At 49.1% G+C, this 14,726-nt stretch overlaps 1 protein-coding gene across 4 annotated transcripts in view; it reads right to left on the reverse strand.

The window, feature by feature from the left end:
* Positions 1–14,726, reverse strand: part of HIPK2 (homeodomain interacting protein kinase 2) — a 159,653-nt gene that overhangs the window by 22,168 nt on the left and 122,759 nt on the right. For 3 of the 4 annotated variants that reach the window (XM_060196665.1, XM_060196669.1, XM_060196668.1), the window contains exons 6-10: positions 13,668–13,852; positions 10,908–11,070; positions 6,515–6,638; positions 3,707–3,828; positions 898–1,040 (exon numbers count right to left, since the gene is read on the reverse strand). In XM_060196665.1, coding sequence (XP_060052648.1) covers positions 898–1,040; positions 3,707–3,828; positions 6,515–6,638; positions 10,908–11,070; positions 13,668–13,852 — 737 coding nt within the window. The remainder of the gene's footprint in view (positions 1–897; positions 1,041–3,706; positions 3,829–6,514; positions 6,639–10,907; positions 11,071–13,667; positions 13,853–14,726) is intronic. The other variant, XM_060196666.1, reaches the window with a different exon arrangement.

The following is a 14,726-nucleotide window of genomic DNA, read 5'->3' on the forward strand; positions in this document are numbered from 1 at the left end:
CTATACTCCCTCTTCTCTTAGTTTCTCTGTCCTATCAAATAAAATAGAAAGAAAAAAAAAGAAAAATTGCTCACTGGGAGCAGTGAATTCATAGTGCAGGCCCAGAGCTCTAGTGATAACTCTGGGGGCAACTTAAGAAAATTAAAAAAACAAATGAACAAACAAACAAATAACTTCTCAGGGCTAGGAGAGGGGTCAGCAAGTGAAGCACACATTTCCTTGCATGAAACCCTGGGCTTACACCCTGCATTGTGGGAGCACCATGGATAGCACTGAGGAAACTCCCTGGACTGTGGAGTGATGCTTTGGTGTCTCTCTCCTCTCTCTCTCCCTCTGCACCCCCCACCTCTCAGCCAGTATAATACAAAAATTTCAGCAGGCCCAGAAACATAATTCACTTGGATAATGCCCTGCTTTGCCATGTGCATGATCCAGGTTCAAGCCTGGCTCCCACCACATCCAAGGAAGATTTGGTGGTGTGCTGTATCTCTCTCTCTCTCTCTCACACACACACACACACACTCTCTCTCTCTCTCTCTCTTTCAAAATACACAAATAAGCAAGCTGGCCAGGAAACCTGCAGGCATATCATGGATATACCCCTGGCATGATATAAAAAACAATTCTTATCGGATGATTTCACTCCTGTGTGGGATATAAGGAATCAAAGCGCAGGGAACAGACACAGGCCTTTGGCTTCTCACCACAGAACTGAGGTTATTTTGGGAGGAAGTGGGTCAAAGGGAAGAGAATGGACAGGAGACTTTAGCAGTGGCTGGCATAACAGTGAAGGAGTCTGACAGTGTCCAAACACACCCTTCCTCAGGAAGGAACAGGAGGCCCTTTGCTCCAGGCCTCTTGGCACAGCCCCCACCCCTCATGCCGCTGCCCGCTCACCTCCAGTCTGCCAGCTGCTGGGTGCCCGCCATGGTCTCGGGGATGACGGTTGCATGCTGCACCGACGTATGTGTGGCTACACCTGTCAGCTGCTGCCAGGTGCTAGGCAGCAGGATCTGCTGGGTCCCACTTGGCCAGGCCTGCTGTGGGCAGAGGGTGGAAGTCACCATGCAGCGGGGTACTGGCTGGAGTCACGGGAACCCCCACGGGCTCTGGGCTCAAGGCTGTGCTGGCAATCTGATAGGGTCCCCCAGACCTTCAAGAGGGGGCTGGGAAAGAGCCAACAGGAGGGAGCTGCACAACTTGCTGTGCCTGAGGTCCTGGTCTGGAGCACCACCTGGGAGCATTGGGAATGGCACTGGGGTGCAGAGGCTATGGAGGAGGGAGAGCACTATGGTGTCTATCTCATCTCTGTCTCTCTCTAAAGGAAGAATGCAAGGCCTGCCCTAGGGAGGCAATGAAACTCTCTCCTGAGACAGATCTTAAAAAAGAATTATTGAGGAGCCAGGTGGTGAAGCACCCAGTTAAGCACACATGTCATCATATGCAGGGATCCAGGTTCAAGCCCGCAGTTTCCACCTGCAGGGGGAAGCTTCATGAATGGTGAAGCAGGGTTGCAGGTGTCTCTATTTCTCTCTCCCCCCTCTCAGTTTCCCCATACCTCAATTTCCCTCTGTCTTATCAAATAAAATAGAAAAAAAAAAAAAAGAAAAACTGGCTGCCAGGAGCTATGGATTCTTTCTGACAGCTCTAAGCCCCAGCAATAACTCTGGTGGTAAAAAATAATAATAACAATTTTTGTTGGCTGGGGAGACAGCTTAGGAGTTTGCACAACAGGCTTGCACACCTGACTCAGACATAAGCAATTATTGCCATGGAGGGTGTAGGGATTGGGATCAGATAATGCGGCCCATGACCATTTTCTTCTAAGCAGGTGGCAGCATTTAACTTACAAAACCACATCTCTGTATTGTTTTGAAGGAAGAATCCAATTAAAATGTCAAACACAATGTCCCCAAAGTCAGTAAGAGGTGGGCCTGGCATTGAAACGTGGGTGAGGGGAGCTCAGAGCCCACCATGGAGACAGACCAGCATCAGGTGGGAAGTGTTCAAAGGCAGCATGAAAAAGTCTTGGTGGGCAGGCAGGGAAGGTAGCACAGTGGTTCTGCAAAGAGACTTTCCAGCCTGAGACTCTGAGGTCCCAGGTTCAGTCCCCAGTACCAACATAAGCTAGAACTGAGCAGTGCTCTAGCCTCTCTCTCTCTCTCTCTCTCTCTCTCTCTGCCTTTCTCTTTATATCTCTCTCACTAAAAAATGAATAAATAAGATGCCAGAAGGGGCCCATCTATGTTTAAAAAGATGGTGCTCCTGAACTAATATGCTCTAGGTCCCACTGGTGTGGAAGCCTGACAACAGAAACAGTCACACAGCAGTGCAGCCATGTCACACTTCTTGGATCTGAGTCCTGGTTTCATCACCACTTTGGGGCGTAATTTTAGGCCTCATTCCCCACCCCTATTTGTGACAAATCCCCTGCTTTGTGTTGGGAGGGAGGAAGCCATGCAGGGTGGGGACAGGTTTGCATTATGAAGCATCAGTCGCCAGGATGGGTTGCTGCCACCATGTCAGCACCATGCCCCAGCACTAGGAGCACCACAGCCCTTCACACACCTGCCACCACCTCCCTGGCTGTGACTTCACTCTGCCACCAGAGAAGAGAAGCGCCTGGGGAGGTGGTGGCTGAGAGCCTCTGGCTGTCCTGTTTCTCAGCTATCAGAGGAGCTCCCCTGCTGGCCTCCTTGTTGCTAAAAACAAAGAACAAAAAAACCTTATTTGGTGGGCTGGGTCGTGGCACACTCATTACCATGTGCAAGGACCTGAGTTCAGGCCCCTGGTCCCCATCTGCAGGGGGGACACTTCATGAACAGTGAAACAGGTCTTCAGGAATCTCTGTATCTCTCTCTCTGTATCTCCCGTTCCTTTTCAGTTTCTGTCTTTATTAAAAAGAAAGAAAAAAAGAGGCTGTCAGGAGTAGTGGTGGATTTCTTGTGCAGGCCCTGAGCCCCAGTGATAACGCTGACCATTAAAAAATATTTTAAAATCTTTATTTTCAAGAGAAAAAAAAACTCAAAAGCAAAGGCATGCTAAGCAACTTGCCTCAGGTCACAGAGAGATAGGAGAATTGGATTAAAATGTTGGTCATGGGGGTGGCCAGGTAGTGGCCACCTGGTAGAGCACACACATTATCGTGTGCAAGAACCTAGGTTCAAGCCCCTGGTCACCACCTGCAGGGGAAACTTCAGAACTGCTTCAAGTATCTCTCACCCTCTCTGCCTGCCCCTCCCCTCTCAATTTGTCTCTATCCAAAACAAATAATAGAAATATATTTAAAATATATTAAAAAGGTATTATCTAAAAAACCAGGCTTTGTCTTGGCTGGTCAGATGGGAGTGAGTCATCAGGAAAAATTATTAACATTAGTGTCACTGAAGTTGGTATACAGTCCAACTGCTGGCCTTGACTGGCTTTAAAAAACCCAAGCCCAAACCAACCAACCAACCAACCAACCAAACAAACAAACAAACAAAACACAAACCATCCCTTCAAAAACAAATAAGCAAAACACAAACCAGCCCCTCAAAAACAAACAAACAAACAAACAACACCTGGTCTGCCAGCCTAATGAACTCCACGAACACATAATGAAAACGATATCCCCAGATTCTGCTTGTATCTGGATTTCTTCCTGGGAGTGCAATGCAGCGCCTATGGACAGAACTTTGTGGGGGTGGACGAGGCAGAGACCCACCTGGGCCAGCAGGCTGGGCTGGATCTGCAGGGGCTGGGCACCGGGGGCTTGCGTCACAATGGGAACTGCATTCTCCATGCGCACGGAGTAGCCGGTGTGCTTGGATGGGGAGGCCTGGAGTCCTAGAGCAGATGGCAGGTGAACATCCGGGATGTGAACAGCTGGATCCAGAGGCCCCCCGTCCCTCCCGCCAGCCAGCTGTGCCAGTTCTCAACCTCCCTCTCAGCCTCTGCAACCATCCTTTTTTTTTTTCTTTCTTTGCTTCTAGTGATAACTTGTTTCTTTCCTCTTTTTTTTGTTTTTGTTTTTTGGTCACTCTCGCTTTCACTAATAAATGGGGCTAGGGAGGTATTTAGGATAGAGACAGAAAGAAATTGAGAGGGAAGGAGGAGATGGGGGGGGAGAGAGACAGAGAGACACCTGCTTCACTACATCTGAAGCTTCCTCTCCGCAGGTGGGGATCAGGTACTTGACCTCAAGTGCTTATGCATGGTATCATGTGCCCTCTACTGAGTGTGTCACTGTCTAGCTCAGGTGCAGTGGGCTTTCATGTCTGAGCCTCGAGAGGTCCCAGGTTCAATTCCCCGTGCAACTATAAGCCAGATCTGAGCAGGGCTCTGGTCTCTCTCATTACAATAAAAACATCTTAAGAAATACTTTGGAAAAACATGGTGGCTCAGCAAGTAGAGCACCCAACTTGCAAGCATGAAGTCCTGAGTTTGGTCCCCTGCACCACATATGCCAGGGTAATGTTCTAGTTCATTCTCTCTCGCCCACTCTCTCTCATTCTCTGTCTCTCTCTCTCTCTCATCAATAAACCTTTAAATGGATAAAATTTAAAAAATGTGGCAGGGAGCAGTGCAGACAGACAGCTCACCAGGCAGGACTCCAGTGCCTTACCATGTCCTTGGCCTAGACTTGAGTCCCAGTACCACCTGGGAGGTGCTATGGCACCAGAGGAAGCTCTGGGGCTGTGTGTGTGTCTCTCTTGCCAACCCCCCATTATCTTTCTACCTGAATAAAATATTGACCTAGGTGTGGTGAAATCACACACAGCTGAGGCCCCACTTCTGCACAAACAAGCAAAACAAACAAATAATAGTAATAATAAAAAACCTGGCTGGGAATGGGTATAGTGGGGGAGTTCAGGACTTGTGAGCATAAAGTCCCACATTCCTGGCATTGTTTATGTCAGAGGAATGTTCTGGTTATTTTACTAAATGAATAAAATAAAATAAATCTTAAAAGAAAAACCAAAAACCAAGCACATCAAAGACAGCCTGGAGTGATCAGCTCTGGCTTGTGGTGGTGCAGGGAATTGAACCCAGGAGCTTTGGTGCCTCAGTCATTAAAGGCTTTTTGCATAACCATTATACTATCTCCCTAGCCCAAGTGTTTTCAAAGGCCAGAGATGGGATTCAGGAGCCATACAGCCAAACTGTGGGACAGTGAAGCTGACAGATTATGGCAGGGTTTTAGAAGAGGCTGGGGTGGACTGGGCAGAAGCTGGGAGGGTACCTGGGGGAGGCTTTTTAGATCGACTCTCTTGGGGGTCATAGGACTGTGGGGCTGGCAGAGCTGTGTTCTCTCCAGCTTACCCTCACAGGTCATCTGCCAACACAGATGCCAGGAAGACACTGAGCTTATTTCCTGCCTGGGACAGTATGGGTGGTGGGGGGTGACATGGCCCTAAGTGGGGTACTAAAGCCCAAGAAGCCCTGTTGTTTGCTGGCTGGCTGTAGTGGGCTAGGGCTCTATGATGCCTGCGTTCACATTGAGAGAAATGAAGATACAGGGGGTTGGAGCATGGAATACCCAGTAGAGTGTACACTTCCCTGTATGTGAGGCTCTGGGGTAGATATCTGGTCCCATAGGGGAACACCATGAACAGCACATAGGGAGTTCCATGGGTGGTGGAGCAGGGCTGTGGGGTGTCTCAGCACCATGGACAGAACCTAGGGAGTTCCATGGATGGTGGAGCAGAGCTGTGGGGTCTCTCCTCTCTCAGCACCATGGACAGAACCTAGGGAGCTCCATGGATGGTGGAGCAGAGCTGTGGGGTCTCTCCTCTCTCAGCACCATGGACAGCACCCAGGGAGCTCCATGGATGGAGATTTCTCTCCTCTCAGCACCATGAACAGCAGTCAGGGAGCTTCATCTATCTTAGGGCAAGGTTAGGAGGGAGGTCTCAGCACCGTGGACAGCACCGGGGGGGAAGTCCATGGATGGCCGAGCAGGGCTGTGGGGTCTCTCTTCTCTCACACCATGGACAGCACCCAGGGAGCTCTGTGGATGGTGGAGCACTTTGATGTCTCTCCCTTTCTTTTCTTCCTTTGCCTCCCTCTCTAAAAACAAATAACAATTTGGGGGCTTGGGAGGTGGCTCAGTGGTTACAATGCACACATTATCATGCTTCAGGTGCTGGGTTTGATCCCCAGCACCCCATGTGTGCGCCAAGGACAGCTCCAAGGGGGTGGGGAGCTCCCATGTGTGGTGAAGCAGAGTGCTTTGGTCTCTCCCCTTTCTACCTTTCCCTAGCACCATGGACAGCTCTTGGTGGAGGAGGAAGAAAACTCACACAGGTGGTAGAACAGAGAGCTTTGGTCTCTACCTCTTCCATCTCTCTGTGTGTAAAAAAAAAATACAGAATAAAAATTGTGATGAGAGACTGCTCTGGCATCGCATAGTTGTGAAGCCTTGGGCTCATGCCTTGGTACTGCATTTAAAAAAGAAAATAACTAAAGAGGGCTTCTCTCCAGGGTTGAGACCAGTGGGCAAGGGCTGGGAAGAGGCGGTGCCCCCCCTTACCTTGGAAGCCGGGTGGACACACGATGAGCGCTTGCTGGAAGGGGTCTGGCCGGGCGCAGATCTGTGCGGTCCCCGTCTGCAGGGGCATGCTCCGCTGGGCCACGGCGGCCATGGCGGCTGAGGGCTGGAGGTGAGGGTGGGTGCAAAGCGGCAGGTTAGTACGGAGGCCTTGGGGTTGGCAGGGAGAGAGCAGGTGGGACAGGGAAGCCTGGAGCAAGGACAGGGGAAGGGGCAAAGACCAGCAGACACAGATGGTGGGGGAGGCAGCTGGGAACAGAATTGATGTACACAGAGAAGCAGCAAGCAGACATCATGGTGGGAGGACATGAAGGAAAGCAGGGCAGGGTACAGACAGCCAAAAAGCAGGTAGGTCCTTGTGCCAGGTGGGGCACAAGCTACCTCAGGCATGACCCTACCACTTGTGAGCTCAGACATGAGAACATAGCCAGGCTAGGATGCTGTGCACACATGAGGCCCTGGGTTCAGTTCCGTAGTGCCACGCAAGAAGAAGAAAAACAGAACCATTTGGGACACCACGAATTGTGACTTGGTCTCTCTCTGCACTTCCTCACACACTTTTGATCAGGCTAGATACCACTGGGGTTTTTAAGAGGAAGATGTTCAAAAAATGGAATATGGAGCTGGGGAAAATAGTATAATGGTTTTGCAAAAAAGACTTTCATGCCTGAGGATCAGAAGTCCCAGGTTCAATTCACCACAAGCCAGAGCCGAGCAGTGGTCTGGTTAAAAAACAAAACAAGAAATAAGGAAGAAAAGAGATGCAAGGATATTTTGTTTGTTTGTTTATTCTTGGTCATCTTTCAGGTTTTGCCAATTCAGGATGTTTCCAGATAAAGAGGCAGACATGAGAGAGAAAGAGAGAGAGAGAGAGAGAGAGAGAGAGAGAGAGGCAGAGACAGAGACAGAGACAGAGAGAGATGGGGGGGCTCACAGCACCAAATCTGCCTCAAATGTTGGGAGGGTGAGGCTGAAAACCAGTTCACGTAAATGGTTAACCAGCACGCTATCCAAGTAAGCGATTTTGCTGACCCATGAATATTTTGGACACAAACAAACAAAAAAAGAATTTCAGGAAGGAAATGTACTTGTGTCAAAGTTGTTTGGAAGGCACCTTTGGAGGTGGCTCAGTAGCTAGAGTGCTCGACCAAAAAGCATGAGGCCCCGAGTTCAATCCCCAGCATCATATGTGCCTGTGTGACACTTTGGCATTCCCTCTCTCATTAAATCTATTTTTAAAATTGACACCAGGGTTATTGCCGGGGCTCAGTGCTTGTGCTATGAATCCACTGCTCCTGGTGGCCATTTTCTTTCTTTTCTTTTTACTTGATAGGACAGAAAGAAATTGAGAGGGTAAGGGAAATAGGGAGAGACAAAGAGACACCTGCAGTCCTGCCTCATCACTTGTGAAGCTTCTCCCCTGCAGGTGGGGGATGGGGGTTTGAACCTGGGTTCTTGGACATGGCAATGTTTGCACACAACTGGGTGCCACCACCTGGTCCCTTGTGTCAAGTAATTCTTAAAAAATTAACCAGAAGGTTCTCCTGGTTTCTCAGGGTCCCCAGGTCCTCCCTAAAAAGGCCTGATATTGGGGAGACCCATGCTGATGTGCTATATACATCCCAGGGGGAGCCTCCCTGCTGAGGTCTCTCTGTCACCTCTGTGTCCCAGGCAGGGATGGCAGAGTGACAGGAAGTCTGGGGCAGGGGAGATGTGACCTAGTGAAGAAGCAAGTCTCTTCTGTGAGATGAAGACAGGCCTAACCCCTACTCTCCTGACCAGTGCTGTTCCCCCCCTTATTATTTTAAATTTGTGATTAATAGTATGTTACAAGATTGTGAAATTACAGTGTGTAGTTCCATACTGTACCCACCACCCGAGCTCTGTGTCCCCACCCTCCCACCACACAAAGATAAACACAATAGTTCTCACAAGTCTCAGAAACAGTTTGCTTGCTTCTGGTTCGCTTTTTTCCCCCCTCAAGTTCATGTGTATCAATTCTCCAGATTCCACCTATGAGTGAAACCATCCAGTAGTTGTCTTTCATCTCTTATTTCACTAAGCATAACCACCTCCAGTTCCATCATTTTGTCTCAAAGGACACATATCATCTTTTCAGATTACAGAGTAGTATTCCATGTAACTTCTTTTTTTTTTAAAGTTTTTTTTCTGATATTTAACTCTTTTTTTAATATTTATTTCATTTATTTATTCCCTTTTGTTGCCCTTGTTGTTTTATTGTTGTAGTTATTATTGTTGTTGTCGTTGTTGGATAGGACAGAGAGAAATAGAGAGAGGAGGGGAAGACAGAGAGGAGGAGAGAAAGATAGACACCTGCAGACCAGCTTCACCGCCTGTGAAGCGACTCCCCTGCAGGTGGGGAGCCGGGGTTCGAACCGGGAGCCTTATGCCGGTCCTTGTGCTTTGCGCCACCTGCGCTTAACCCGCTCCATGTAACTTCTTTAGCCAGTCATCTGTTGATGAGCATTTAGGCTGCTTCCACAGTTTGGCTTTTGTGAATAATGCAGCTAGGAACATGGGTGATATATCCCTTCAAATCAGTGTTTGAGTGTCAGCTGGATAAATGCCGAAGAGTGGCATGCTGGATCACAGGTGGTGCTGTCTTTGTTGGGGAGCTCACTCAGTTGGCTGTGTGCCTCTGCCTGGAGCAGGACTAGGTGCTGAGCCAGAATATTCCTTTCCTGGGACTCCACACCTTAGCACTTCCTCCTAAAGAGCTGTGAGGAGTATGATGGCCCCCAGGGGGCGACAGAGTGCAGGTGCTCGCTCCCCATTGTCCAGGAGTTGATGATAAGCTGGGAAGTAAAGACTTGGGAAAAGGGGTCTGGAAAGTAGGGGGCCAGTGACACATCAGAGCCAGCAGGGGACCCAGTCAAGACAGTGGATGGCCAGATGGCGGATTAGAAAACACACACACACACACACACACACACACACACACACACCTGCTCTCTGGAGGTGTGTGTGTGTACAGGACTGTTTCTGTCACTGTACAGTGATAGTGACATTGAAAAAAAAAGACTGATAGCTCACCTGATAGAATAGGCACCTTCCAAGTGAAAAACCCTGGGTTCGAGCCCCAGCACTAAATCCAAAGGGGACTCCATGAATGGTGGAGAGGTGCTGTGGTTTCTCTCCTCTCCCTCCCCCAGGCCCCCCAAAAATAAAAGAATGAAAAAAATCAGACTGGGGAGGCTGCTCAATGGTGTATCATGTGTATATGAGGTCCTGGGTTTATTCATGGTGTTGGATTAAAAAACTAGGGGCCAGGCGGTGGTGCACACAATTAAGCACACATATTACCAAGCATAAGGATCCATGTTTGAGCCCCTGCTCCCCACCTGCAGGGGATCTGCATCACAAGTTGTGAATGAGGTCTGCAGGTGCCTCTCTTTATCCCCCCCCCCCAATTTCTCTCCATCCTGTTTAATAAAGAGATTAGGGGGAAAAAAAGGCACTGGAGATAGTGGATTTGTAGTGCTGGCATCCAGCAATAATATATTAAATAATAATACTTTTAAAAATTTACAGACCATTCTTTGGGATATCAGTTAAGACCAGAAGAGAAGAAACTCAGGAGATGGTTTAGTGGCTACAGCACTGGACTTGCAACCTTGAAGTCCTGAGCTTGATCCCCAGCACCACATATGCCAGAGTGATGTTTGTGTGGTATTAAGTATTTTATTTAAATGAGAGAGAGAGAGAGAGAGAAGCTCTGGAATATGGTGGTGTGGGGATTGAACCTAGAACTTAGAACCTCAGAGCCTCAGGGACGAAAGTTTTCTGCAGAACCATTATACTGCCTCCCCAGCCCCATATATCTTAAGAAGAAGAAGAAGGAGGAGAAGGAGAAGGAGGAGGAGGAGAAGAAGGAGGAGAAAGAGGAGGAGGAGGAGGAGGAGGAAGACTCAGATCCCAGAGGCAGCCTGAGGCAGGACTTGGGGACTCTCAGTAAGTACCAGCTGACTGTCACCTCTATTCAAGATTTGTGTTAGGTGCTGGATTCTGCAAAAAGAAAAGAGTGACTCTGCCTGTGCCCTGCAGAAAGGACAGGTTTTATGTGGCTTTATAGGAAAACATGAAGGTGGCACATGGGGACAAAGGAGGTGTGGGGGATACTTGGGCTGGTGACTACCAGTGTTCCTTATAATCTTGGAACCTTATAATCTTGGAACCCCTAGCCAGGGGGCTGCAGGGCAAGAGGACCAGGGCCTCTCACTCCCACTGCAGAGGTGAGGGGAGCAGTATTGTGTGTGTGTGTGTGTGTGCGCGCTGCGCGCGATGTAGTGTGTGTGTGTGTCCCTATGGTCTGATGACAGAGTCCTTGGTGCTGTCTGCCCTGGCCTCCGCTTACCTGGTTGTGGACAGTGTTCAGCTGGTTGTTGAAGGTCATGGTCAGGTTGGTGGATGTGCTGGGGGCCACGTGTGTGATGAAAGGGGTCTTGCTCTGGTTCACGGTGTCGTACATGTTCACCCGACGCTTGCAGATCTCCATGTTCTGGAAGCAGGATTTGACGCTGTTTGTGCAAGAGGCAGAGATGGAGAAAGACATCAGGGGGAGAGCAGAGGAGTGAGGAGGAGAGGAAAGGAGAGGAGAGGCCAGCTGCCTGGAAGTGGGGTAGCAGGTAACTGATGCTGCTATAGTGATGTTCTAGCTCTCTCTCTCTCTCTCTCTCTCCTTCCCTCACTCCCTCCCCCCTCTCTCATTAACAAATAAACATATCTTTAGGAATTGGCGGTGTCACACCTGATTGATTGCACACACTACCATGTGCAAGGACCCCTCCTTCCCACTTGCAGGAAGGAAACTTTACAAGTGGTGAAGCAGGTCTACAGGGCTGCAGGTCTCTCTCTCTCTCCTTCTCCTTCTCCACCCCTCTCAATTTCTCTCTGTTCTATCAATTAAAAAAAGCAAAAATAAATAAATAAATAAAAAGAGAGGCCAGCTTATCTAATAGACAAGACCAATGACTAAGAACCTGAAGTCCTAATTCCCTGGGTTTCGCATACATAGTCTGCATTTTTGAGAGCCAAGGTTATTTATTTATATTTATATTAAATTATTATTATTATTATTACCAGAGTATTGCTCTGCTCTGGCTTATGGTAGTGCTAGGGATTGAACCTGGGACCTCAGAACCTCAGGCATGAAAGTCTTTTTGTTGATCATTATGCTGTCTCCCCAGCCCACTCAAGGTTATTTAGATAAATTTTCCCATCCCCTCCTTTTCTCCACCCTGGATGGGGGAGGGCTCCACAGCACAGCAGACCCACCAGCTTGCACTGTCTCCAAGTTCAAGGCTCAGTCTCAGTGTTGGTGTGGATTCCTGCCCCTAAGCAAATGTCTCACTGTTCTGAGCAGGTGGGGGAAAATAGTTTCCACCTGCTTCCCCTGCTCCCAGCCATCTGGGCCACCAGCACCATCTAGGGGATGACCAAGGAACATCAGAAATGCCATTCTACTCTGTGGGGACTTGGGATTGTGTGTGTATTAAGTAGACACTAACAATACTAGTAACCTCACTCGAGGCTGACACCAGCTGAGAGCTCACATCCATTCACTTACTGCAATGGCTATCATAAGTTCTTGAGAATAGATGCTAGGCTGTTCTTCAGAGTTTACACAACTGTTCCTCACAAATTCTGTCATTTGCTTATTTATTTATTTCATGGGTGGGGGAGGGGCTTCATCACTCTGGCCTGTCATTTTTTTTTTTTTCAGAGAGGAAGAGACAGAGGAGGAATAAGACCCAACAGTGCTGAAGCTTCCCCAGCCCCTGGTAGCTGGGGGCTCACTCTCCATGGTCTTTCTAGCAGTTCCCAGAACCTTCGGTACTGGGACCCCTCTCAGGCCATCCTGAGTGTGCCCAGAGCCCTGTCTTCCTTCAGAGCCCCATTTTCTGGACTCTTGGCTATTGACACCCCCATATTAAATTCTGTCTTTGAAGCTGATACTTGTGGGCACTATGCTTGGTCTTTACCTAGCTAAGTGTCATTCTACCTCCTGCCTCTTCCACACAGGAACCCAAGGTGCATAGGACCTTGGGCTCACTCACCCAGGATCCTGACTTTAAGTGGGTGGCCATTCCTCTGACCATGTGATAGGAGCTTTGGCCCAAGAGCCCCACCTGCCTGCCACTGATCTTACCTTTTTCCCTTCTGGCATCAAATAAGGAACCCAGGGCCTCACACTGCATGATCTTAGCCCTGAGCAGCATCCTGGAGGAGGGGGATTTTTTTTTCATGACTTGGGGGCAGGAGGGAGACAGAGAGAAGAGAGATACCATACAGCCCTGCTCCACTATCCATGGAGCTCCCTGGGTGCTGTCCATGGTGCTGAGAGGAGAGAGACCCTGCAGCTCTGCTCCATCATCCATGGAGTTCCCTTGATGCTTTCCATGGTGTTGTGATGTGGTGCTGGAACTTGAACCCAGACCTTCATACATGGTAAGGCATACACTCTACCAGAGGAGCTGTCACCCAGCCCCAACACTTGTGTCTGTAAATATGTGTGTGTGTGTGTGTGTGTGTGTGTGTGTGTGTGTGTGTGTATTTGGAAGGGAGCCTTGCCTGCTCCTTTCTGCACTGTCCATACCTCCTACAGTTCATGGCAGAGACCCCACAGCCATGCTGCTCAAGGCAGTCACTATTTTATACCATGCAGAGTCTATATAGTGGGAGCACTAAGGACACTGCAGGCACCTATGGCAGAGTGCTGAGCAGGGTGCCTATTGTGTGCTTTGGGAGTGGGTGGGCCAAGCGGGTCACTTACTGTGTGATGTGTAGGAATTCAAGCAAGGCACCTTCTGTGTGTTTCATAGGGAGTTGATCAGGACACCTACTATGTGCTTGGTAGGTCAGACAGGGTATCTACTATGTGCTGTAGGAAGAATTAAGCAAGCAGAGCACCTACTATGTGCCACGAGAGTCAGGTGGAACATCTAATGTGCACTACTTAGGGGACAGTTAGGAAAGTCACCTACTATGTGCTATAGGAACTGGACAGGGCACTTATGTGCACCATCTGGAGGAGTCAGAGTATCTACAGTGTGCTGTTTGGGGATGTTGAGCTGGGCACCTCCTATGTGCTGGGGGAATTGGTCAAGAAACCTACTGTGTGCTATGTGGGAAGTCGAGCAGATGAGTCATGGTGGAGAAAGGATGGTTCAGAGTCTCGATGGGGGTGATCCTCTTGTCGGCATCGATGGTCAGCATCTTCTTGAGCAGGTCAATGAACTCCCGCCTGTCGGCCTTCTCCACCAGCATGTCACTCCCCTCCAGGTCCGTGGTCATGTTTACCTGAGAGCAAGGGGGACCGGTGATGCAGCTGCCAGCCCAGCCCACCCCAGGACTGCTTTTAGAAAAGAGAGAGGAAGGAGACTGAGATGCAGAGACAAAGGCTGGGTCAAGCACAGTGCCAGGATGCTGGGAGCCCCAGGGGGCCCAGGTTCAATTCCTGGCACGAATATAAGTCAGAACAAAAACAAATAAAATAAAAATATGAAAACAAATTTAGACACAGAGGCAAAGGGAAAAGGAAACGCAGGGTAGAAGGTTGGGTCTGGACATGGAGAACACAGTGGTGTAGCTGCAAGCTTAGGGTTGCTGAGAATTACATGGGCCACCAGCAGGGAGGAAAGAGGCAGGGGCAGTCTATTCTAGAACCTTCTAGGGGCTTTTGGTTCTGCTAATTCTTGAGCCTCCAGAATGTTGAGAGAATAAGTGTTCTGTTCTTCTCCTTTTCCTTTCTTTATCAGAGCACTGCTAAGCCTTGGCTCATGGTGGTGCTGGGGACTGAACTTGGGAACCTCAGAGTGTCAGGTATGGAAGTCTGTTGCTTTATGCCATCCACTACCTGGGCCCAAGTGTTTGTTCTTTTAAACCAACAACTTGTGGAGGCCTTTCACAGCATCCCGAGGAAACCAACACTGAGTCTTTCTTGGGCATGAAACTCAATGGATTGGCAGGTTTCTTATGAAAATCCAGTCAGGCTGCTGGTTGCTTAATGCAGTGCCAGGGAATGAACGCAGTGTATGCACATGTGTGATCTTGCTGAGCTGACTCCTTGGCCCAACATTTGGAGAGAAAGAAGCAGATGGGTAGGAATTGAGAGAGAAGAAATAGTAGAGATACAGAGACACTAAAGCCCCGATCCACCATCCATGGAGCTCCC

Source organism: Erinaceus europaeus, chromosome 8 (assembly GCF_950295315.1).
Source record: "Erinaceus europaeus chromosome 8, mEriEur2.1, whole genome shotgun sequence".
Lineage (NCBI taxonomy): Eukaryota > Metazoa > Chordata > Mammalia > Eulipotyphla > Erinaceidae > Erinaceus > Erinaceus europaeus.